The sequence below is a fragment of the Tamandua tetradactyla genome, chromosome 4 (genome assembly GCF_023851605.1).
Source record: "Tamandua tetradactyla isolate mTamTet1 chromosome 4, mTamTet1.pri, whole genome shotgun sequence".
NCBI classification, from domain to species: domain Eukaryota; kingdom Metazoa; phylum Chordata; class Mammalia; order Pilosa; family Myrmecophagidae; genus Tamandua; species Tamandua tetradactyla.
In genome coordinates, this window is record NC_135330.1 from 8,180,015 (window position 1) to 8,203,146 (window position 23,132).

Consider the following 23,132-nt stretch of genomic DNA (forward strand, 5'->3'; position numbering starts at 1 on the left):
GACTCTGCCTCTGCCTCCACCGTCACCCCTTCAGCCCCAGGGGTCCTCTATCACACCCTTCCCTCTGCTCCAGCCCTGCCTCCCTGGACGCCTTCGTCTTTAGCTACCTGGCCTTGTTGCTGCAAGCTAAGCTGCCCAGTGGGAAACTGCAGACCCACCTGCGGGGACTGCACAACCTCTGTGCCTATTGCAGCCATATTCTCAGCCTCTACTTCCCCTGGGACGGAGGTAAGGGACAAATGGGTGGATGGGGCCAGCCCTGGGGAGCGTGGGCAGGGATCCAGGATTAGTACCTCTTCCCACCTTTCCTTGCCCCTCAGCTGAGGTACCACCCCCACGTCAAACACCAGCCAGCCCAGAGACTGAAGAGGAGCCATACAGGCGCAGGAACCAGGTCCTCTCCGTGCTGGCAGGGCTGACAGCCATGGTGGGCTACGCCTTGCTCAGTGGCATTGTCTCCATCCAACGGGCTACGCCTACCCGGGCCCCAAACACCTCGGCCCTGGGCATGGCTGAGGAAGACGAGGACGAATGAGTTGTCCCCATGCTCCCAGGACTGATTTTTTTCTACTGTTGTGCATTCCAGAGGCCTCTTTGCCTCACTGTTGTTGGTACAGCTGGAAATGGGGTGCCACCCCCCACCCCAGAATAAACTTGCTCATGTTGACTGAGACCAGACATTCTCTCCTTTAAGGGGACAGCATACTTCCCGGCAGAAACTGTGGGGGCCACCGGGGCGCCTGAGCTTACCCACTGGAGCTTGGGTTTAGCTGTCTCTGCCTGATGCTGGCAGTGCCGCACATGGGCCTGTTCTGCATCTCCAGGAAAGACAAGCAGTCCCAGTTTTGGGTCCAGCTTTCCTAGCTTCTTCCTTTCCTTAACTTCCTCCCAGCCCCATCCTGTGTTTGTGCAGACAGTGAGCTCACCCTGGGCTGGGGCCCAGTTTCCACAGGCAACAAGCACATAGCACATTTTCACACAGACATGGGGGCTGGGGGGCCACCAGGGTTTCCCAATCCTTCCTCTAGGGGCCTCTAGCCTGTGGCGCCAACTACAGGAGAGAGTGAGTCACTCAAACCACTGCTCCTGGGCTTACATCACTGTGAGTTCACCCCGGCCCTGCCATGCCCTCTAAGCCACAGACAGCACGTGAGCTGACTCTGTTCTTTAATACCCATAGTAAGTCCAGGTGCCTGCTTGGGCATCTGCTCCATCACTGGCGACGCCACAGGTAGGTCTGAATGGAGTAACCAGGTGCGATAGTCTCCAGGAAGCCCACAGCAGGATCCTCGATAGTGAGAGGCATATCCTTAGAGGAGCTGGAGAAGGAGGAGGAGAAGCTAAGAGTGTGACCCTAACTGAGGCGCACTACCCTGTCTTCAGCCCTGGGACTGCTCAGGGAGCTTCACCCCCATTTCCCAGGCCTTGCCACAGCCCTCACCGGTTTAGCACGACTACAACTGCAGAGCCATCGGGATGCATCAGTGCCACTGTTTCCAAGTCGTTCTTCTCACTGGCAACCAGCTCCACTCTCTGGGAGCCCTCAGGAATGAACTTGCTGGACATGAGAACAGGCATCGTCAGGGACCCAGGCCCAGCCCTTCTGGCCCTCAGGACAGCTTCCATCAAACTCCCACCAAAGAAATCATTGGCCTCATCCACCCCCACCCCGTGGCCCCTGCTGGAACTCTACCCTGCCTCTCTAGGCCTTGAGCCCTGCTGCTGGGTCAGTGGCCCTGCCCTCCTAGAGCCTGGCCCCAGCATCAGGCTCTTAGGGGTTGGCCGTGTCTCTGGTGGCATTTGGTCACTTCCTGCCTAGATGGTGCAAGAGGGGATGGGTGTGTCCCTCCCAGGGATCCCACCCTAAACACCTTCCTGCTCCCTCATGGCATGGGGTGACATCAGCCCTAAGCGGGGATGATGGGCCTGGTGTGCAATGGGGTATCAGCCCTCCACTCACCTAAAGTGGCCGAGGTGGTAGAACATGGGCTGTTTGTAAAACGTGTCCTTGGCGATGTCCACAATGATAGGGCTATCAACAAAGTTGCGCACCCAGTTGGGTCCCCCTTCGGGGTTCAGTGCGAGGTTCCAGTCAGTCCAGCCAGCCACGTGGTAGAGGAGGTTCTAGGATGGGGATGAGGGCAGAGAGACAAATTCTCAACCCCGGGGGGCGCCAGAAAAGGGAGTGAAGGGTTATGTTTGTGGTATCCCAAAACTTGCCCCAAAGAGCAAGCCAATGGCAGAAAAGATGGAAAAGTCTTTCAGCCTTTAGTGAGACTGGGATGGGGTCTGAGGTGGTCTTTGATGCACAAAGGGAGACAGCTGGCTCACCGTGATGATGCTGTGGCTGTACTGCATCCCCCGGTCCCAGGAGCCCAGCCGCACACTCTGTTCCCAGAATTTGGAACCCACACAAGCCTCGGAAGCAAACAGCATGGTGTTGGGGAACAGGCGGTGTGTCTCTCCTAGGGTGGCTTTTGCTGGAGCCAGAAAGTCCAGGTACCAATGTACAGCGATGCCATGGACGTACTTAGCTGCCTCTGGGTCCGAAAGCACCTGTGCAGAGAAGGAGAAAGACTGCTGGGGAAGGGGAAGCCACTGAACCAGGATCCTCTGTGCAGAGGAACCAGGGGACCTGGCAAATAGATGGTAGGGTAAATGCAACTAAAGGGGTTAAAGAGACAACTAATGGGGAGAGGTCCTTGAGAGCCAGAGAGCTGTAGGAATCAACAGTTGGGAGCAGGGAAGGCATACAAAGTCCTGGGAGCCAGTAATTTAGACCCTGGACTTGGGGGTTACTAGGGCACCCGTGGAAATCCTGGAGCCTTACCACCTTGGCCCAGTGGGGTAGCAGCAGGCGTTGGTCATCTAGCATGAACAGGTGGACATCGCGATGAGTACTGTTGGCAAGGGTGGGACCCAGGTCACGGGCAATGAAGTCTCGCTGGTGTTCAGGGGTGAAGCCCAAGCACTGGAAGGGGTACCCACTAAGGAGCCCTGCAGAAGGCTCATTCTCTGCTGTTACTGCCCAGAACTGTAACTTGTGCTCAGCATAGGCATCCAGGAACCTGGCGGAGGAAAGGATGTGAGTGAGCGTGGCTGAGAAAGGGGACCATGACCCTGGGGAATGGGAGGCCTGCTGAAGTGGGCAAAACTGAAGGGTCCAAGGTAGAAAGGTACTAGAAGGTAGACAGTGAGCTAGGAGAGTCAGGCCTGGAGGTACAATCAGTTTGAGAACTGGGACACAGACCAGGGTGTCTGAGAGTCCAGATCCCATAGCCTTGCTGCTTCCTTACTTAACAAAGTAGTTGGCCCAGGTCTGATGGTAGATATCTCCTGGCTGACCCTTGAGTGTCCCTTTCCCATTCACGGCCCCATTGGTCTTGAGCCAAGAAGGCGATGTCCAGGGACTGGCAAAGAGTGAGATGTGACGTCGAGTCAAGTCCAGGGCTTGGTGAATCAGGGGTATCTAGGGAAAAAGGTAGTAAGCAGAGAGATACCCAGGTTTGGAATATACAGAGACTGGCCCAACCAGTGCATCAGGCCCAGCCATCAGTCCTCACCCTCCAACCCCGGGGCAAAACAGCACGGGGCAGGTTCGGTGTCTCTGCAAACTGCTCTATCCTGAGTCTCCTCAACTTCCAGGCAATGCTACCAGGGCTTGAGGCAGCCAGAGTGCCCACCTTGAGCTTGGTATCTTCCTCTGGGAGGCTGAAGTTGTGCAACTGGAAGTCACCAGGGTTGTCAGCATAGGTATAGATACGGATGGAGAAGTCACAGCTGGCCATGGGTACCCGGATGATGTTGTATTCAATTCCTGCAGAAAAGGATGACCAAGATATGGAAGTCTGAATCAATAGGAAGATATGGGTACCTGGTCTATCATTTTCCTGTCCTAAATAAGTCTAAATCAGGGCCAAAGGGGACTTGGGCTCCTAGGATGGGGCCTGTGGAGCTCAGAAGCCAGGCCCTTCTGACCCCAAGAGCTCCCAAGCACTTAGCACAACATGAGTAGGTAGAGTTGGACAGTAAGAGAGGACCCAAGTTTCAGGGATGGGTAGAAGTAAGGGACAAGGAAAGGTCAGAGAAAAGTGTCAATTGCACAATGGCATCTTGTTCCCCTCCTCCTCACCTTCTTCAGAGAAGTACGATTTGAGCAGCAAATTCCGGGCAGGGGGTGACAGGGCAAGGATGTTGAGAGCAGCAGCATCTGTCATGGCCCCTCCAAATCCCTTTATTTTCTGGAACTTCTGTTCTGGGTGCAGGGTCAGTAGCAGCCCTGAGGACATCCACAGGGAATAAACAGTGTAAGTGCACAGAGGAGAAACTCCATGGTGATCACTGGCATGATTTATCTCCAGGAGGATCCCAGCTTGACTTGGGGTGAGGGGGACAGTGGTTACCTGTGCCTGTGCGGTTGGCCTGGATGGTCCCCACGCTCAGTTCCATCCGTCGCCCACTGCGTGTGCTCTCATAACGGTTGAACGTGCGAGAGGCAGGGAGGGTCAGGGGGTCAAGAGAGTCACAGTACGTGGCATTGCAGACACAGACCACTGAACTGTAGCCAAAGCTTTTAGGGATACAGGGACGGGCACCTGAGAGGGGGAGCACAAGCAGAAGCATGGGTTGAAGGACAAGGACAGGGAGAACTGACTCATTGATTGAAAAGAGACTGAATACAGGTTTCAAAAATCTTGTCACTGTACCCCCATTCCAAGGTTGGTCTCAGTTACTCAAAAGGATTTATTGAGCACCTATAAAAGTCCCACTGGTAGACCAGAAAGCTACCAAAGGACTATACGGCAGAAAGGAGCCGTGGTACTACCTCCCCCCTTTAACTCACTCACCTGATGCCCATAACACCATCTGAAGTAGAAGCAATCCTGTGAAGCTGGCAGCCATGACGCCTGTCCTACCCAGGTGCATGGGATGTTCCTGAGACCAGAATGAGGAGTGACTAGAAGGCAAGCCTCTCTCAGTCCGTCAACTATTCCCCAGGGCAGGGCTTGGCTGCCTGCAGGTGCCCACAGCCTAGTCTCCCACCTTTATGAGGGTTGCGACAAAGCCCACAGACACATGGGTGTAGCCCTCCCTCCAACCCCTGCCTCCTTCTGCTGGTGACAGCTCTCTGCCCACCCCAACCAGGAACCTCCTGCATCCCTCTTCCCAACCATTTCTCCCTCCACTCCTCCCTCCTTTCATCTGTTCCTAGCTCAAAGGGAGTCTATATCATTCATTGAGTTCCAGGGCCAAGAGGGTCAAGATTAAGATTCCAGAAGCAGCAGGATGAGGCTGATTTGGATCCCCGGTCCAGCCACCTCTCTGGAAGGACGTGAAAGCTCCATCGCCTCAGGGTCACCGGACGGGGAGAAGACTGCAGCTGTTCCAGAGCTTCGGAGAGACAGAGGATCCACTCAATAATAGGAACAGGAATGCTTCTATCTCCAGTAGCTGTAGGCACTGGGATTAGCCCCGCAGGTTAATTCCGGCCTCCTAGAGTGGGCAGGTCATGTGATGATTGTGGGCGTGTCACATGATACCGGAAGTGAGGCAATTGCAGCCATATTTGTAAAGGGCGACTGGCTTTCTCTGGGCTGGTGACCATTATACACTCTGTGAACTCGGGAAGGTTACTTTAGAAGGAGCCTCGTTCAAACAGCTGGGTGTAGGATAGGGTAGAGGCCCCTGAGTCCCAGACAATGGTGATCAGAGCAGGCATGTTGCCTCCTTGAGAAAAATTTTTAAACAGTGATAATAAATGAGATTCACTGTGTAAAATATCAAGGCTCCAGAGACTATTAAGATGTAGTTTGAGCCTCATAGAGAGAGGCCCTAAATGAGGTGAGTCAGGCATTTATACAGATAATGACCAATAAAGAGAAAAATGGTAACAGATGTACATGGAGAGCTCAACGACACACCGGAGGGACACTTCATGGGTGGGGAGTTATCTAGGAAGGCTTCACGGAGGAGGGTGTCCTTCAAGTGAAAGTCAAGTAGGAGATTATTAACCAGCCACGTGTAGGGAGGATGGGATCCAGGCAGTGGGGTGGCGTGGCCGGAGGGAGGGAGGGAGCCTTCACCACTACCCCTCTCACCACCTCACCTCATCAACCCATGCAGGTTGTAAGAACTCGTCTGCCTTTCTCATCAGACAGGAGGCTGTGTAAAGTAAAATAGTTCAGGAACTAGAAAGTGTTGTACAAAGTTCACTTCTCAGTGAATGTAAGAAGCTCTACAGCAAACATGAGATCGTGGACGTGGCATACATAATTACGAGCTGCCGCGCCCCAGCTCTCTGAGCCTATTTCCTCACCTGTAAAATGGAGGTAATACCACAACCTCAGGGTCCCGGAATCACAGAGATAAACACTGTGCTGGGGCCTAGCAGGCACTTGGGAACCACTTGTTTGTTTCCTGTCTTTTTTTTTTTTTATCCTCTCAGTGAAGCCTTTTCAGGCACACCCCGGGCAAAGTGATCATTTCTTTCTTGTGGTTCCTGCAGCACCCCAGTTCGGTTTCAGCAAGAGGGGCCGAGTCTGAATCCCAAGCCCACCATTTGCTGGCTGTTTGACCTTCCATAGATTACTCCATCACACTAAGCCTCGGTTCCTTAACTAAAAGGGGAGTGATAACGCCTACATCATAACTTGGTTGTGAAGTTTAACTTTTTAAGTATGATAATGTGTGTATTTAGTACACTGCTTGGCACCAGATATTGCCACAAGTCAGATCTGTATTTATGGAGGAAACTCGGAGGGCCTTGAAGGAACATTTTACTCATCCGCAGAACCTCATACTCCCGCAGAGGCTGGCACAGGGTGGTTCCGCAGAGGCTGGCACAGGGTGGTCCCACAGAGGGCTGGCACAGGGTGGGTAGATACTGATTTGATGAATTTAATTGAACTATGGTTCACCAAGTCAGTATCTGCCCCATCCAGGCTTCCTGTTCTTCCAGGAAATCTTGCTCAGGGATTATTCTTGGGAGGAGCTCAGGCGATGCCTAGTACGTAACTTCCTTCCAGTTCATTCATTCCACAAATATTTATTGAGCAAATGCTACATTTACCCTGCCTGTGCTGTGCTCTTTTTGGGTCTGACGCCTCCCCAACTCTATGCCTTTTCCCTCTGCAGGCAGAGTTTGTGAAAGTGTTGTTTGTTCTTTTTTATCCTTCGGTTTGCAATTGTTTTCATGGCTGATGAGTCTCATCTTTCAGTTCCTCTCACAATTGATTTGCCCTTAAGGCTTTTATATTTTCTTTTCTAAATAAAGTTAGTTATAATAAAAGCTAATATTCCATGCAAGAGACCCGGGTTTGATTCCTGACCCATGCACTTACAAAAAAAAAAAATTCAACAAATGGTGCTGCAATAACGGGAAAGAACGAAATGTGACCGTCACCATACAGCATACAAAAAAAAAGGCTAATATTTATTGAATACTTAAACTCTGTGCTACTTTATGTGCATCATCTCGTTTCATTCTCACAAAGCAGATACCATTATTCTCACCATTTTAGAGATAAGGAGCCTGAGATGAGAGGTCATTAAATTTTTCCAAGTCCTTTGGCTTCTCGGAGGTGGAGCCCTAGATGGACAGTCACAGTCCATGGCACATGGTAGCTATTTCCTGAGAGCCTCCTGCGTGCCAAATGCTATGCTAGGCTGCTCTGCAGTGTTTGATTTATTTTGTTTGAAAACCGTCCCTGGTTTTTTCTGTAGTTTTCTACCTGCCCAACAGAAGTTAGCTTCTGAAGGGCTGGTGACATAGTAACATTTCTAGATCCCTGTTCTACCAAGACATTGATCAGGGGATGCCTCTTGAGTAATGAAACAAAATCCAGAGCCCCCAGGTTGGGCAAGCCTGATTTTTCAGTTGGGAAGGGGTAGCTCCACCAAGTAGCCCTGCTTTTGCCCTTGAACTTCACTGCCCCCCAACAAGCCTAGCACCACCCCTTTTTCATAACAAATATTTTTAAACATATTTTTTACTATCCTGAAATAAAATGCAGAGTAATATAGCTTACCTACACACATAATTTAAAAGAATCAATATGATTGTCTTTATTGGAATATAAGGGGGAAAATAATGAGAATGTTACTCATAATATATTATGCTTTTCAGTAAATAAATGGTTAGGCATGACTACCTAGAAGACATAATGTAGTCAGATCTTGCACTCACTTAAACAGGATAAATTAGAATTTAAGAGAAGTAAAAACAAACCCATACCTGCAAATGAATAAATAATTGCAATATGTACTCCTCACCATTTATCACCTTCTCAATATGTAGTTATTGTGCTGCAAAAATAAAAATGCAACAAACAGAAATACTAAAAACGATCTTTATGAATAAAACTCAGTGCATTCCACATGTCCCCACAAATTTAATATTTGATTGTAACAATTCAATGGGAGAAAGGGGTGAGTTTTTTAAAAATGGCATTGGGACAACTGGATATATACACACAAAAAGGTAAACCTAAATCTTTACACTATTCACTAAAATGAAATGAAAATGGATTATAGACCTAAATGTAAGAGCTAAAAGTATAAAACTCCTAGAAGAAAACAGGAGTAGAAATTTGTGATCTTGGATTACGTAAGGTTTATGATTCTGAAACACAAGTGTCAAAAGAAGAAAGAAAAAATGATAAATTGGACTTCATAAAAAAATGAAACAAAACAACTTTTGTGCTTCAAAGGATGACATCAAGAAAATATAAAGATGGGTGGGCCATGGTGGCTCAGCAGGCTGAGTTCTCACCTGCCATGCCGGAGACCTGGGTTCATTTCCCAGTGCATGCCCATGTAAAAAAATAAAAAAAGAAAATAGAAAGACAACCCACAGAATGGGAAAAAATATTTGCAAATCATTTCTCTGTCTAGTCTCCAGAATATATAAAGAATTCTCACAGCTTAATACTCAAAATCCAATTATAAATGGGCAAAGGATTTAAATAGACATTTCTCCAAAGAAGATATACAAGTGGTCAATAAGCATATGCAAAGATGCTCAACATCATTAGTGATTAGGGAAATGCAAATCAAAACCACAAGGAGAGGGCAGGCCATGGCGGCTCAGCAGGCAGAGTTCTCGCCTGCCATGTGGAGACCCAGGTTCGATTCCTGGTGCCTGCCCATGCAAATAAGTAAATAAATAAATAAATAAAAACTACAAAAAAACACACACACAAGGAGATACCACTTCACATGCACTAGATATAACAAAAAAAGACAGACAACAACAAGTGTTGGCAGGGATGTGGAGGAATCAGAACCCTCGTAAGGTGCTGGTGGGAATGTGAAATGATGCAGCCACTTTGGAAAACAGTTTAGCAGTTTCTCAAAATGTTCACCAGAGAGATACACCATAGAGATAGCAATTCCACTTCCAGATTTACACCCTGATGAAAAATATGTCCACACAAAAACTTGTGTGTGAATAAAATTCATAATAACCAAAAAGTGAAAGCAATCCAAACGTCCATCAACTGATGAATGCATAAGTAAATTGTGATGTTACACCATGAAATAACATTTGACCAGAAAAAGTAATGAAGTACTGAAACATACTAAAACATGGAGGAAATCTAAGACATTATACAAGGTAAAAGAAGCCAGGTGCAAAATACGGCATATTATGTAATTCCATTCATCTGAAGTGTGCAGAACAAGCAAATCCACAGAGACAGAATACAGCTTAGAGGCTTCCTGGGTCTGGAGGCAGGAGAAGGGAACCAGGAGTGACTGCTAATGGGTATGTGGGTTTCTTTTTGGGGTGATGAAAATATTCTACTATTGTGATGATGGTTGAATGACTATACTAAAAATCACTCAATTGTATAGTGATGTGAATTTTATCTCAAGCGTTATTTAAAAAACAACAACAGATCAGAGACCTAAATGTAAGAGTGAAAACTATAAAACTTTAAGAAGAAAACATAGGAGAAAATCTTTGTGAGCTTGAATTAGGCAAAGACTTCCCAGATAGGACACCAAAAGCACAGACTTGAAAGAAAAAATTGATAAACTGGACTTCATCAAAATCCAAAAGTTTTGTGCTTCAAAAGACACCATTCGGAAAATGAAAAGACAAACCACAGACTGGGAGGAAATAATTGCAAATTTCATATTTGATAAAGGATTTGTATTCAGAATATATAGAGACCTCTTATAATGCAATAATAAGAAGACAAACAGCCCAGTTTAAAAACGGGCAAGAGATTCGAACAGACATTCATGAATGAAAATATACAAATGGCTGATAAGCACATGAAATGGTAGAAAAGAGCGTTAGTCATTAGAGAAATACAAATTAAAACCAATAGGCTACCATTTCACACAAACTAAAATGGCCATAATCAAAAAGTCAAACAATAACAATTGTCACTGAGGATGTGGAGAAGCCAGAACGCTCGTACATTGCTGGTGGGAATATAACATGATACAGCCACTTAGGAAAACAGATGGACAGTTTCTTAAAAAGTTAAACATAGGATGGGTCACGGTGGCTCAAAAGGCAGAGTTCTCTCCTGCCATGCTGGAGACGTGGGTTTGATTCCCAGTGCCTGCCCATGCAAAAAAAAAAAAAAGTTAAACATAAATTTACAATACGACCCAGCAATTCCACTTTAGATATCTATGCATGAGAAATGAGAACAGATGTCCACTCAAAAACTTGCATGAGAATGTTTGAGCATTATTCCTAACAGCCTAAAAATGGAAACAACACAAATGTCCATAACTGGTAGCTCAATATAGTGTGGCATTTCCATACAATGGAATACTGTTCAGCAATAAAAAGGAGCAAAATATTTCATGCTATGTCATGAATGAGCCTCAGAAATATTATGCTAAATGAAAGAAGTCAGGCACACAAAAAAACATGTATTGTATGATCCCATTTCTATGACATTCCAGAAGAGTCAGAGCTAATAGAGACAGAAATAGATTAATGGGTTCCAGGCATGTGGGTGGGAACGGTGATGAGCTATAAACTGGCATAAGGAATTTTATTGGGGTGATGCAACGATTCTAAGACTGGATTATGATGATGGTTCATAACTTGGTAAATTGAATCGTACACTGAAATAGAGAGATTTTACGGTATGTAAATTATACCTTAGTTAAGTTATTTAAAAGTTTGGGCTACCTATTTGCAGTTGGTTCATTGCTTTTGTAGGACATACACTACTGCATTGAAACCCTTTTTAACTAAATATATTACATAGTTGGAAGCGCTAATGTTGAGTGGATAGAATGGAATAATTTCAATGCAGTTTTTATCTAGTTCCTGGCTCCATAATGACCTTCTCCTAAATTGGGCTTTTTCCCACAGAAAAAGAAAGTGCTTGTAAAACTTTTCTGCATTGTACTGTAATAAAGTCCTGGTGACTTATATTTGATTTTATATTTATATGTATTGTTGAGCAGAACATTCCAGAGTCAAGTGAACTGAGGGGCAATTCCCCCTTGTGCAGTATTGTTCTGTACATTATAGAATATCTCCGTTTCTTGGCCTCCATCCACTAAATTCACTACCTCCTAATCACTGTCTCAACCAAAGAATTCCCCACAAATTTCCAAAATGTCCCGTAGGGGGCGCCTGAGAACCCCTGTCCTAGGGGAATCCCCTGAAGCAGCTAAGCCTCTTGGCAGTGGCCACAAACGTGTCCCTCTGTCCCCTTTGCACCGTCCTTTTAAATAACTTAGCTAAACACCAAGGAAGGACAACTGGGAAATAAATATAAGGAAGCAAAAAACAAAGTCAAAAACTAGTTTGACCCAGCACAGGAGTTCTGATCTGGCACAGCCAGCCCCTCCCAGGCTGTAGGCTCAGATAACAAACCCTGACCCTGGGCACCAGCAGGTACCATGTCACAGGCTCCCTGCTCTTTAGGCCTCAGACCAACTCTCTCCAGGACCCGTTGTCTCCTACAAAGAGAGATACTTTCTCATTCCATGCACAGCAGTCAGGTAGGTGCTCAAACAATAACTTCTCCATCAATGAATGAATAAACTTTACCAGCCAACCTAGAACCTTCCTTTCAGCTCTGGTTTTCAATCTGAGGATACATCACTTACCCCAGTGACTAACACCAAAAGTGACTTCACTGTCAGGTGACACTCCCCCCCCCACCCCTCACCCAGCGGGGTGTGGCTTTACCCTTGGATTCATCTGATTAACAGGCTCTTAAACAATAACCGTAGCATTTATTGTAAAGTCCAGGACAAAGGGAAGCATACCTCACATAGTCTTTTATAATTTTTCTCAAGATAGCAATAGCCAACTTTTATATCTTATTACATACACTATTCTGACAACTCCACATTACAGATGAGAAAACTGAAACTTAGCGAAGTTAAATAAGTGGCAGGGCCAAACGTTAGTTCAGACCCGTCCTTTTCCAAGGCCTAACCTGTTAATCATCGTGTCATAGACCCTCCTAGGTGTTTCAGGAATGCCTTTTTTTTTTTTTTAGATCATTCTTAAAGGTCGTAAACAGTCATAGAGCAAATTTCATGGATCCTGTACCTTTGAAACCTCAAAGCTCTTCACCCAGAGGCAAAACCAATGGAGGTGCTCAAAAATGTATGTTGAATGAATGAATGAGGTAAGTTAGACCCCACTATCCAAGGCCCTGCTTGGCTTGTCAGTTTCTGGTGGCGTCTGAAGCGAAGGAGTAATGAACTTCGGGAAGGGTGAGGCTGACTCAGCACAATTGTTGGGAGTCAAAGTGAGATCCAGTGGAGAGAATTTGGTTGACACACAGGAAGTATGGATTCAAATACTGTTCAGCTGTGAGCCTGCTCTCTCATTCTTGACCTCTCAACTTCTCACACCGGACTGTAATGAGGCTCACGACGCTAATGTCTGTGCAGGTGCTCCGTGAACCATAAGGTTCCATACTGATGGCAGAAATCATTATTTTACCATTATTGTTCTTCAACCTTTCGCTCTTCAGTCTAGGTAAGTTGAAGGTGTTTACTCTTGTGTCAGACCTCTTCCTCCACCTCTGCTTCTTCTGGCCACCACCATTTCTCTCCAGTCCCCTCAAGGAAAAGCAATATGGAAGGGCGTTTTAGCTTGGGTACCAGAGTGACTCTATGGGATTTAAATCCCTGCCCCATTACTCACTAAATCTGAGATGTTGGAAGTTACTTAACTTCTTTGAGCTTGGGTTTCCTCATTTCCAAAATACCTGCCTCAAAGGTTGTTATGAGGAAACAATGCATGTAATAATATTATCTGTAGACAAACTTCTTCAACAAGTTGCTACACTTGGTAAGTCCTCTCTCACACCTCCTACACTCCACAGGCAAGTGCTTCTCCCCTGGACTCCAAAATTGCCCTAGCTAGGGTCACCAGTGAGCAGTTTGATGCTAAATCCAATGGATAATATTCAGCCCATATTTGATGTGAGCTTTTAACTCAGTTGACCCTTTATCCCACCCTTCTGTCTCTCTCTCTCTTTTGTTTTCTTTCAAATTTTTGCTTTCAGGAACTTATTTTATCTACTATCACTATAACTGCCTATAGTTTTATTTTTTTAAAACCGTTTTTTACTTGTAAAATATAACATCTTGCAGCATTCTCTTTTTGCTTTGGGTTTGGTTTGGACTTCCTATCATCTCTCAGACTGCTCCTTTTCCTCAGCAGGCTTCACCTCCTCTCTTTGTCGTAGGCCTTATCTTTTCATACTTTGCGCTCTCCAGAGAGTCAGCCCAGTCGATTTGATTACCTTCCTGATGCTTTTGTTCCGAATCTTCATCTCCAGTTTCAGCTCCCCCCCCTCCCATGGACTCTGCGGGAGCTGTGCTCCAAACTTCTCCTCTGGGCTGTCTCACAGATAACACATCACCATCTACACACACACACACACACGCACGCACACACACACACGGCAACAGACGCTCTTAGTCTTTATATCTCCTTTATAGCTGCAACAGTTTTAACTAATCATACAAATGGCTTAATGTCAGTAATAACACCCAGCTCCTAGAAGACTGCCAACTCGTTTGCCTGCGTAAGCCGGGTAAGGTAGGGCCAGTCTTTCCTGGCTTCCCACAGTAAACCCGGCGCCTTGCACAGCGCCTGGCACCCCCTTCCCGGGCTCAAAACCGAAGAAGGCCCGCAGACCTTCCCACCCCGCTCGCTCCTGCTCCCGCCCCCCCAAATAAGGCAAGCGGACAGAAGGACTTAAAGATTTTATACTCTCTTCTTCATTAGGAAAATGTGACCATCCTACAATTAAAAAGAGCAATGGTGATGAAAAGGTGACGTGCAAACGCAAGGAGGGGAGATGGAACACGCGTCGCGCTCAGCACGGGTGACGCCGGAGCAACAGCCGGCCCGGCAGCGCACGGCGAGCCCGCCGCAGCCGGCCCACGCGCGGTGGGCGGGGCCGAGGAGGGGGCGGGGCCGCGCAGGACCCGGAGAGGAGCCTCACCACGCCCAGCTGGGAGAGCGCGGCCCGGGTCGAAGGGGCGCGGTGAGGAGGGGCGGGGCGGGGGCGGGGTCTCGCTTGGGAAGAAGGACTCCCACTCCAACCGTATCCCAGTTGGGGCGCAAGCGTATACGCGGGCAACGCCGAAGGAAAGGGGGAGGGGAAGTGGGCGGGAAAGGAGGGACCCGCGCATGCGCCCCGGCGTTCACCCGCCGCCAACCCTTCGTGGGTGCGGGGGGTTGGATTCCCTCAATGAGTCCGAGCTGACGTGAGCTGAGTAGAAATTTTGAGCTTCCTCCTTAGGAAGCCTCAGGATAGGGAACATTCAGTGCCCAGAAACTGCCCCCGTGGGAACCCAGTCTCCACCCACCTCCTACCTCATTTCGTCGTCCTGGCCGCGCCCCAGCGCTCCCCGAGCCCGCGGCTGGGTTGTTAAGATGATGAATTATTCACGAGGCCTTGCAGCCTGACGCCATCTCTGAGCAGGGCCCCTCCCGCCTCCCGGAGCGCAGCGTGCTGCCCCCCAGTCGGCCCCCAAGCTGTTTACGAGGCCGCACTCTGCCACCTTAGTAACTGAGTGTTGATAGAGGTTCAGCTATGTGCTAGACCAGCGGAATGGATCAGTCTGTGCTGACTGGAGTTTATATTCTTTGGGACGTAGACAAACATAAACAAGACGACTTTAGTGATAAATGCTCCAAACAAACTCTGGTGGTGTGATGGAATGGCTGGGGAGTGCTCCCCCAGGAGCTGGAGGTGGAAGTAAGACCTGAATTACATGAAGGCACCAGCCACAGGAGTCAGGCGGGGCGGCTTGTGCAAGGGAAAGAGCAGGTCTGAGGTCCTTGTGCATGGCCAGTTTACTGGAGCACAAAGAGTAGGCCAGGTCATGGTAAAGAGTTTGGAAATTATTCTCATTGCCGTGGGAAGCCATTAGATTTATGCAGAGTAGTGGTATGGCATGATTTACAGTCACTCTGCTGAGTGGAGAATGGATTGTTGGGAAGAGTGGAAATAGATTAATTCAGAGGCTGGGGAAAGAGGTGGTAGCTTGAACTAACCAGCTGGAGAGGTGGTGAGACAGGGAAGAATTCCGGATATACTGCTGGTAGATGGGATGTGTTAGGTGAGGGGAAAGAAGTCAGAATGATCCCTAAATTTATGGATTGTGCAGCTGGGTGAGTGATAGTGCCATTTGTTGAGATGGGCATGCTCATCTCGCTGCCTTGTTGGCTCTTGAGAAGCCCACTCGACATCTACGTGGAGATGTTGAGTTGGGAGCTGAAGTTCACGGAGAGGTCAGGGTGGGATTATAAATTAACACATGGATGGTGTGTAAAGCCATGGACATGGCTGGGACCACCTACAGAAAGAGGGGAGGTGGAAAAGAGGGCCGAGGAGAGAGCCCTGCAGCCCTCCAGTGTTAAGGGGTCCTGCAGAGGAGTGAGATCTGGCAAGGGAGACTAGGAAGTGATACAGGAAGAAAACTAGGAGAGCCTGATGTCTTCAAGACAAAATGGAAAATTCAGGAAAAAGGATGCTGCTCAATTGGGCTAAGTGCTGCTTAGAAGTCAAGTGAGATGCAGACAGAGAAAAGGCCACTGGGTCTGATACCACTTTGCTCACTGACTACCTTGCCAAGAGAGTGGCTGGGGACAGGGAGGGAAGGAGTCTGATGGAAGTGGGCAGAGAGAGAATGGATGTTCAAGAAGTAGACAGAAAAAAGACGTTTTACTATGAAAAGAGATACAGGGAGGGAAGGAGTCTGATGGAAGTGGGCAGAGAGAGAATGGATGTTCAAGAAGTAGACAGAAAAAAGACGTTTTACTATGAAAAGAGATACAGGGAGGGAAGGAGTCTGATGGAAGTGGGCAGAGAGAGAATGGATGTTCAAGAAGTAGACAGAAAAAAGACGTTTTACTATGAAAAGAGATACAGGTGTTACTGGAAATAAAGGTAAGTGTTTTGAGAGTTTTCCTAAATATGAGATGTTAGAACAAATTTCCCTGGTGATAAAGAACAATCCAGGATATGGACAGAAGAGTAAAAAATATGGATAAAAATAAATTAATGGAGGGACAAAGGGTAAAATAAATTGGGTAGATGGAAATACTAGTGGTCAGTGAGAGGGAGCAGTACTGTGTACGGTATGTATGAGTTTTTCCTTTTTATTTCTTTTTCTGGAGTGATGCAAGTGTTCTAAAAAATGATCATGGTGATGAATACACAACTATGTGATGATAATGTGAGCCACTGATTGGGCACTATGTATAGAAAGTATGTGTGTGAAGATTTCCCAATTAAAAGAACAAGCCAAGAGAGAGGGAGGAAAATTGAAATTTATTGAAGGCTTACTTAGTGTGTTAAGAGCTTTACAAACATTCATCCTCACAATGTTTTACGGATCAGGCAATTGAGGTTAAATACTTTGTCCAAGGTCATGCAGCTGGGGTGGCACAGCTGGGAGACCACCCAGGTTTTTCAAACTCTTCATGCCTTACCACCCCATGGCATAGGCGCACAGCCCCCTCGGCCTCAACACCCAGAAATCCCTTTGCCCTGGCCGTGGCAGATCAGAAAGCGCCACTCTCATGCTGGCGGCCTTGGAGTGTATTGGTTTGTCTCCTCCATGTTGAAAGCATGAGCATCTTTCCCCCTCCACAGCCTAAATACCCACGTAGCATAGGACAGAGCTCTCCCAGGCTGGAGGGGGCAGAGGCAAGAAGCAGGTGCCCCCCCAGAGGTAGGAGGAAAAGGGACACTTTGGGGGGTATTCAGCGGGTTTCCTTTTGTGCTAGCCAGAGCAAAGGAGTGCTGGGGGCTTCTGGTCCCAACCAGCTGGTGCCTGTGGTCCCCGCTTTCATCTGGATTTGTTTGGTGTGCCCAGGTCACAGCCCGGTCTCCCGGCTGCCCCCGTTGAGGCTGAGGCTGTGGGGGCGGGTGCCACGTTCCAGCCGGCGGCTAGAGAGGAGGCGCCGCAGGGAGGAGCCGGAGCTCAGGTCGCCACAGCTGCGAAGGTGGAGGCTCTCCCGGCCTGGCCGGCCCCAAGGGCTCCGGGGCACCTGGGCGGGGACACAGGGCAGGATGTCAGTAGGCTTCCCCTGAGGCACTGGCTTTCTCTGGCATCATGGTTCCCCTAACTCCCACCTGTTTATGCCCATGGGCTCCATCCCCACTGTCTGCAGCCTTCCTGGACATCTGGAGGAAACGAGTGACCAGGCCTCGGCCTGGCCAGCTGCCCTTCAGGTCCCCCAGGGAGTGGGCAGGGGCAGGGCCTGAGGGTAGGGGGACCTTCTGGAAGGTGGGCACAGGGCGCCGTTTCTCGGCTGAGCGGGCTCGTAGTAACTTGGGGGCAGGGCAGCGGGCTAGGCGGAAGAGGCAGGCTTCGGAGCACAGCCCTGCAGAGAGAGAGAGCAAGTGCACATGTGGAGTGGGGAGCAGGGAGAGCTGGGCATCAGTGACCCCCACCCCTGGGGTACCAGCCACAGGCCTGACCTGTATCTGCAGAGGAAACAGAAGCAGCTTCTTCCTCAAGCACTTTGGTATAAAGGTCCCTGAAGTCAGCTGGGAAGGAGAGAGAGAGAGAAGCAGGAACTTAGCAGGGCAGCCTCTGTGGACAGTTCGGTTCACCCCACCACTCTCCGGTGAGGAATTCAAGCCCAGAGGAGCTGGCACAGCTCCCACAGCCCATCCCCAACAAAGGGAGGTATCATCTCTGTCCATGGCTGCCAGCAGCTGGTTGGCGCAGTCCACAAAGGTGGGGCCTAGGGTGGCACTGTTTGCTGCCGCAGCCTCCCCAGGACCTGGCACACATGGCAGCGAGAAGTGCTTTCCGTGCCGGATCTAAGCATTTTATTTGCGTTAGCTCATTTCCCAGGTACTCGATAGTACTTAGGATGTCAGCATGATTGTTATGCCTGTTTTACAGATATAACCTGAGAAACTGAGGTTGAGAGAGGATAGATGACACGGCCAAACTGGGAGCTCTGGAACCAGGTTCCAGGACACATGTGCTCCTGCTGCAGGTGGGAATTCACCCTTTCTCGCTCCACAGGGACCTCAACAGCGTCCCCAGCGCCGGTGGGCATCTCCAGCCCCCTGACTCCCAGGTCCCACGGCCTCTGCACCCCGAGGAGGACAGGGGGAGGGCCTCACCAATGTCGCTGGAGGCGGTGATGCCCGGGTCGCTGTGGGACCGCGGCAGCAGCAGTGGTGGTAGGGGAGCCGGGTGAGGAGGCCGGTGTCCCGGGGAGGTGAGGGAACCTGAGCTATCGCTGAAGCGCCGAGTGGGGACCCGCGTGGGCGGGGCTGCAGCCGGCCGGCTGCCTCCCCGGGGGACCCGGCGCCTCAGCTCCGGGAAGCAGGGCCCCACCCAGGGCGGCCAGCCCTCCAGCCGGTGGCAGCTGCGTGCGGCCATGGGGGCCCCCAGCGGAGGTGGGGCCTCAGGGGTGGAGCAGGAGTAGGAGCGGGCAGCCCTGGGGGGCCGCCGGGGCAGGGGGCTGTCCTCGAAGGGGCCCCGCAGGCCACAGTCCAGGCTGAGGCAGTAGCCGGCGCGGCTGCGCTGGATGGAGCGGAAGAGCACGTAGTCCACAGAGCGCACGGAGCCCTGCAGCTCCAGCAGGCACGAGTCCTCCGACGGGCTGGAGCCGCCGGGGAGGTCGCCGATGGCCGACAGCACCAGAGACCCGCTGTCCATGGACACTGTGGGCAGGAGGAGGTGCTGAGTGGCAGCAGCCTGGCCTGGCCCAAGCTCTTCCTCCTTTCCAGGCCCAGCCTCTCCGGGGCCACTCCATTTTCAGTTTCATCTCCGAGGAGGCAGATATGCCCATGGTCCCAGGCAGCCACCGCCCAGGCCTCCCTTGCCCTCCTCAACCCTGTCTCCTCCTCCTCTCACCCGTCCCCAGTCCCGCTCTCCCTAGCAGCCCTGCCCTCATCCACTCATCCCCACTCTCTGCTCACCATCCACAATGGACGCCACTCGCTCACAGATGCAGGAGCCATCATGAAGCTGAGGATCAAACAGAGTAGCCTGCAGAAGACACAAAGGCCGAGGGCCCAGCCCTACAGTGACGTGGCTGCCCCCGCATCCCGGCTCAGCTTTGTCACTTTATGCCTGTCACCTGGCTTTCGTGGGCCTCAGTTTCCACATCTACAAAATAGAAATTATAGTTCCTACCCTACCCCTCTCAGCAGGCCCTGGGGAAGATCAAAGATAACAGTGGATGTGCCAGTGCATCAGACCTGTTATTATCTCCATCCAGCTCCTGTGGCGCACTCAGCTTTCCGGCCTCTGTCCCCAGCTCCCCAACCTGTCCTGAGCGCTGTTCTTACCTGGCTGTCTCCTCGGAGCCCCATGACAGCTTCATAAGAAGGAGGACAATCAGTGGGGTACAAGGGCACTGGGCTATCCATGGAGCCGTTGTAGGTGATGCTGGCAGGACGAGGGATAGGGTCAAAGCCTGGAAAAAAACTCCTGCTCCACAGAAATCCCTCCCCACCAATCCTGCCCCCAGCCCTAAACTCCTCTCCTTTTAGCTCCCCCAGCAGGATCCTGCCAGGCCTCTTACCTCTGTGCATCTGTTTCTGAGCTGCAGGTGTACTCTGGGGGATAGTATGGTGGTGGGGGCACAGGTGGTACGAATTCCTCCAAGTCCAGCATGGTGTGTAGAAGAGGGGCTGGGGGTGAGGACGCACAGCCCAGAGGCCCCAGGGGGCCAGAGACTGACCGCTCAGGGGCCAGCTGCTGGGGAGCAAACAGGTCGGAAAGCCTGATTTCTTGGAACATAGCTCCTCTCAATGTTATTTTTTCAGGCCCGACCCCCTCCAAGAAGGGTCCCAGCTTTGGCCCCTCCCTCACTTAGAAGCAGTTCCTCCTCTAGCCAGGCTCTTACCCTGGACTTCCAGCTCTGGCCCCACCCACCCAGGTACCCCTCCTCCCATGGCCCCACCCCACCCCACCCAAAATCACTACATCCTCTGACTGCATCTTCACCAGAAAACTCACCCTTTATCCTGCCCTTGCCCCGTTTTGTGCTCACTTCACCCAGAAGTCTCTCCTTCTAATCCTACTCTCCAAAGCACCCTCTCTTGGCCCCAGTGACATTACACACTTAATTCCCTCCCTGTCAACCCCCTCCTCACCCTTCCTAAACGGTGACCCACAGCCCCTGGTGCTCAGAAGCCAGCACTGCAGCCACTTGTCCCCTGAGGCCTGGTCTCAGCCCCTACCCCCGATACCTGCCTGGCCTTGGCCCCAGCACCCTAATCACCGTGTGCACGAGGTCCAGCGAGAAGATTTGGATGCAGCAGACAATAGCAGAGAGGGTACAGATTATGGCGGCACAGATGGTGAGCCCACAGACGCTGAAAAGCAGGTTCTGGAGAAGGGAAGATAAAGGAGAAGGGGATTGAGAGAGGCCCGAGGACAGGTAAACCGTACATGTTCTAGACCTGTGAGTTAAGAACTGGGACAGAGAAGGCAGGGATGGGCAGCAGGAGGAGGAGGGTGGTGATGGGGAGGGATGGTCAAAGTGGAAGCTGCATGCTCACCTTGAGCGCTCCTCGGGCTTCATCACAGGTGGAGTTAGGGGCAACTTTCAGTTCCTGCCCTGACTCAGGACAGGGCCGGAGCAAGGGAACAGAGGGGCAGCACACACAGACCTTTCCTTCCTGAGCGGGAGTGGGGAGGGTGAGGCAGCCCGAGTCAGACAAACCCAGGATCCAGCACACCTCCTCCCCCAGCCAGGTCTTTATGGCTGTCCTTTCTCAGATCTCACCATGGAGCAGTCTCGGAAGTCTCGGGCCAGCTGAGCATTCTTACAGGAGAGAACAGAGCCGGCCATGCTGAGCATGACACAGAGCACCGACAGCAGGGAGAAGAAGGAGATCTGGGGGAAACGGGGCACGCTCAGGCCTGGGACCTCATGGGTACCTGGTTGTTTTGTTCCCAGGAGCTCCTCTATTATAGATGAAGCAACCCTCCTTGACGCATAACTTTGTGTGCAGCTTGAACAAACTGGACAGCCACTTCCCTCCCTTAATGGGCAGTCCCTCAGGTGCTGGGCACCTGCCTTCAAGTGGGTCCCGGACCCTGGCACCTACCACTAGAGTGAACGGCCGCTTCCAGGACACGATGCCAACCACCCCGGAGAACGCCAGCTGGGGACAGAGTGGGCACAGGCTCAGCCTGGCAGGGGATGCCCCTGAGTGAGCCCGTCACCACAGGGTGCACCCAGCCCTGTAAGGAGGGAGAGGACCGGGAGAGGAAGGAGAGGCGAAGATTCGGGCTTGCAGCTGGTAGGGAGAGGTGGGGCCCATGGAGCCTCCCCCACCCAACAATGATGCGCCCAACAAGGGTGCACCCAACTCACCGAGAACCCAGCCCAAGATGGGCAGGACCTTTTGATGCTCTCGGTAGTGGTGACAGAGGAAGCCACCATGCTGAAGGTGACCACCAGGATGCCCAGGAGCACCTGGGCCAGCCCCAGCAGGAGGAGGGCCTGCAGCCAGGGCCGGTGGAGGCGGAGGTGGGTAAGGCCCCGAGTGCTTGGCCGGCTGGTCAGAGAGCGGCTGGAGTCACTAGGCGAGGGCATCATCCCTGCTGCTCGGTTGTCTGCACCTCGCTCGGCACCCCCTGGCTCTTGGGAGCATCTCAGAGGCGCCCAAGGCCCCGTCCTTCCTCCTCTCCACTCCCCTCGCCCTAGAGCCCACCCCCTGGCTAGGTCCCCTAGGGCATGGCCCAGGGACGCCAGCTGGGGGGGGGCCCAAGGGAGGGGCGGCACGGAGGGGCCGCGGGGCGAACCCTCCCCACGACCGGCACTGGGCAGGCACCGTGCCCGGGGCGACGAGGAGGACGCGAGGGCACCAGCTCATCGCATCTCCCTAAGGGGTGGCGCGGAAAAAGGCCGGTCCGGGAGTGAGGGGAGGGCGGTGGTCCGGAGCCCGGGAAAGGGTGGGGAGGGTAAGGCGAGAAGGATGGGGAAGGAGCCCAGAGAAGAGGGGAGGGGTCGACACGGGGTGACTGTAGAGGCGTGGTCGGTGTGCCCTCGGGGTGTCTAGTGAGGTCGGGCCACCTGGTGGGGAGAGGCCGAGGCGCCGCTGTCTCCCGGGTCGCCTGCCCCACTCCCCTCCCCACCCGCTCCGCTCCCCCGGCTCCGGCTGCAGCAGGTCCAGGGCTGGGAGCGGGGGATGGGGGATGGAGCGGGAGGAGGGGCGTGGCGGCGCGGGCGCGCGGGGCACCCCGGGAGTAGTAGTCCCGCGGGAGGTGGAGAAGGGGCGTGGCTGCGCGGGGCACCCCGGGAGTTGTAGTCCCGCCGGAACCCGCAGGAAGCGGGTGGAGGGGGCGAGGGCCTCCTCGCCTCCTTGCCTTTCGCCGCGAGCCTCCAATCCCTTTCTCTCCCTGGACCCAGGCCAGACCTGCTAGGGACCATCTCTGGCGCCCATTTGAGTCGCACTCGGCCTCGCGGGACCCTTGGCAGAGGCAGCCGCTCCTGCCCGCGTTATTAGTGAAGGGGGTGGGGAGCAGGGCTCGCTGGCTGCTCGGCGTTTCCGCACCAACCCCCGGCCTCTCCGCCCAGCCCCCATAGCTCTCAGTTTATATTAAAGCCCAGGCCCGACCCTCCTTCAGGAGTTAACATTCTGCTTCACTCCAGTTCCCTTCACACTTTCTCTTTCATGAGA

The 23,132-nt window shown here is 51.4% G+C and overlaps 3 protein-coding genes and 1 long non-coding RNA gene across 9 annotated transcripts in view; 2 read left to right on the forward strand and 2 right to left on the reverse strand.

Annotated features, from left to right (window-relative positions):
• The window catches only part of MTX1 (metaxin 1), a 5,264-nt gene extending 4,591 nt beyond the window's left edge, over positions 1–673 (forward strand). Inside the window, exons 7-8 of one of the 2 annotated variants that reach the window (XM_077156380.1) lie at positions 104–228; positions 321–673. In XM_077156380.1, coding sequence (XP_077012495.1) covers positions 104–228; positions 321–535 — 340 coding nt within the window. In that variant the 3' untranslated portion in view covers positions 536–673. Of the gene's footprint in view, positions 1–73; positions 229–320 lie in introns of both variants that reach the window. The other variant, XM_077156379.1, reaches the window with a different exon arrangement.
• The window catches only part of GBA1 (glucosylceramidase beta 1), a 17,619-nt gene extending 2,623 nt beyond the window's left edge, over positions 1–14,996 (reverse strand). The window contains exons 1-11 of one of the 3 annotated variants that reach the window (XM_077156372.1): positions 5,319–5,519; positions 4,848–4,935; positions 4,404–4,595; positions 4,133–4,279; positions 3,684–3,817; positions 3,297–3,469; positions 2,831–3,068; positions 2,332–2,556; positions 1,961–2,124; positions 1,442–1,558; positions 1,175–1,319 (exon numbers count right to left, since the gene is read on the reverse strand). In XM_077156372.1, the coding sequence (XP_077012487.1) occupies positions 1,214–1,319; positions 1,442–1,558; positions 1,961–2,124; positions 2,332–2,556; positions 2,831–3,068; positions 3,297–3,469; positions 3,684–3,817; positions 4,133–4,279; positions 4,404–4,595; positions 4,848–4,935; positions 5,319–5,345 (1,611 nt within the window). In that variant the 5' untranslated portion in view covers positions 5,346–5,519 and the 3' untranslated portion in view covers positions 1,175–1,213. Of the gene's footprint in view, positions 1–1,150; positions 1,320–1,441; positions 1,559–1,960; positions 2,125–2,331; positions 2,557–2,830; positions 3,069–3,296; positions 3,470–3,683; positions 3,818–4,132; positions 4,280–4,403; positions 4,596–4,847; positions 4,936–5,318; positions 5,520–14,830 lie in introns of those variants that run through there. The other 2 variants (XM_077156373.1, XM_077156371.1) reach the window with 2 other exon arrangements.
• LOC143679926 (uncharacterized) lies at positions 14,620–18,864 on the forward strand. The gene is made up of 3 exons (XR_013173988.1): positions 14,620–14,721; positions 17,341–18,097; positions 18,382–18,864. It is a non-coding gene; the product is annotated as an uncharacterized LOC143679926 (long non-coding RNA).
• ENTREP3 (endosomal transmembrane epsin interactor 3) lies at positions 16,780–22,661 on the reverse strand. 3 transcript variants are annotated; one of them, XM_077156369.1, is made up of 12 exons: positions 21,824–22,661; positions 21,555–21,611; positions 21,230–21,340; positions 21,003–21,122; positions 20,723–20,830; positions 20,021–20,193; positions 19,785–19,884; positions 19,413–19,482; positions 18,609–19,154; positions 17,949–18,017; positions 17,601–17,851; positions 16,780–17,515 (listed from the first exon to the last, which is right to left on the reverse strand). In XM_077156369.1, the coding sequence occupies exons 1-12, from the start codon at positions 22,046–22,048 to the stop codon at positions 17,342–17,344; spliced, it is 2,004 nt and encodes a 667-aa protein (XP_077012484.1). In that variant the 5' UTR covers positions 22,049–22,661; the 3' UTR covers positions 16,780–17,341. The 3 variants fall into 3 exon arrangements, with proteins under 3 accessions (XP_077012484.1, XP_077012485.1, XP_077012483.1); XM_077156370.1 differs by having other exon boundaries at positions 17,745–17,851; positions 20,021–20,196; XM_077156368.1 differs by having other exon boundaries at positions 20,021–20,196.
• Between the last annotated feature and the right edge of the window lie 471 nt (positions 22,662–23,132).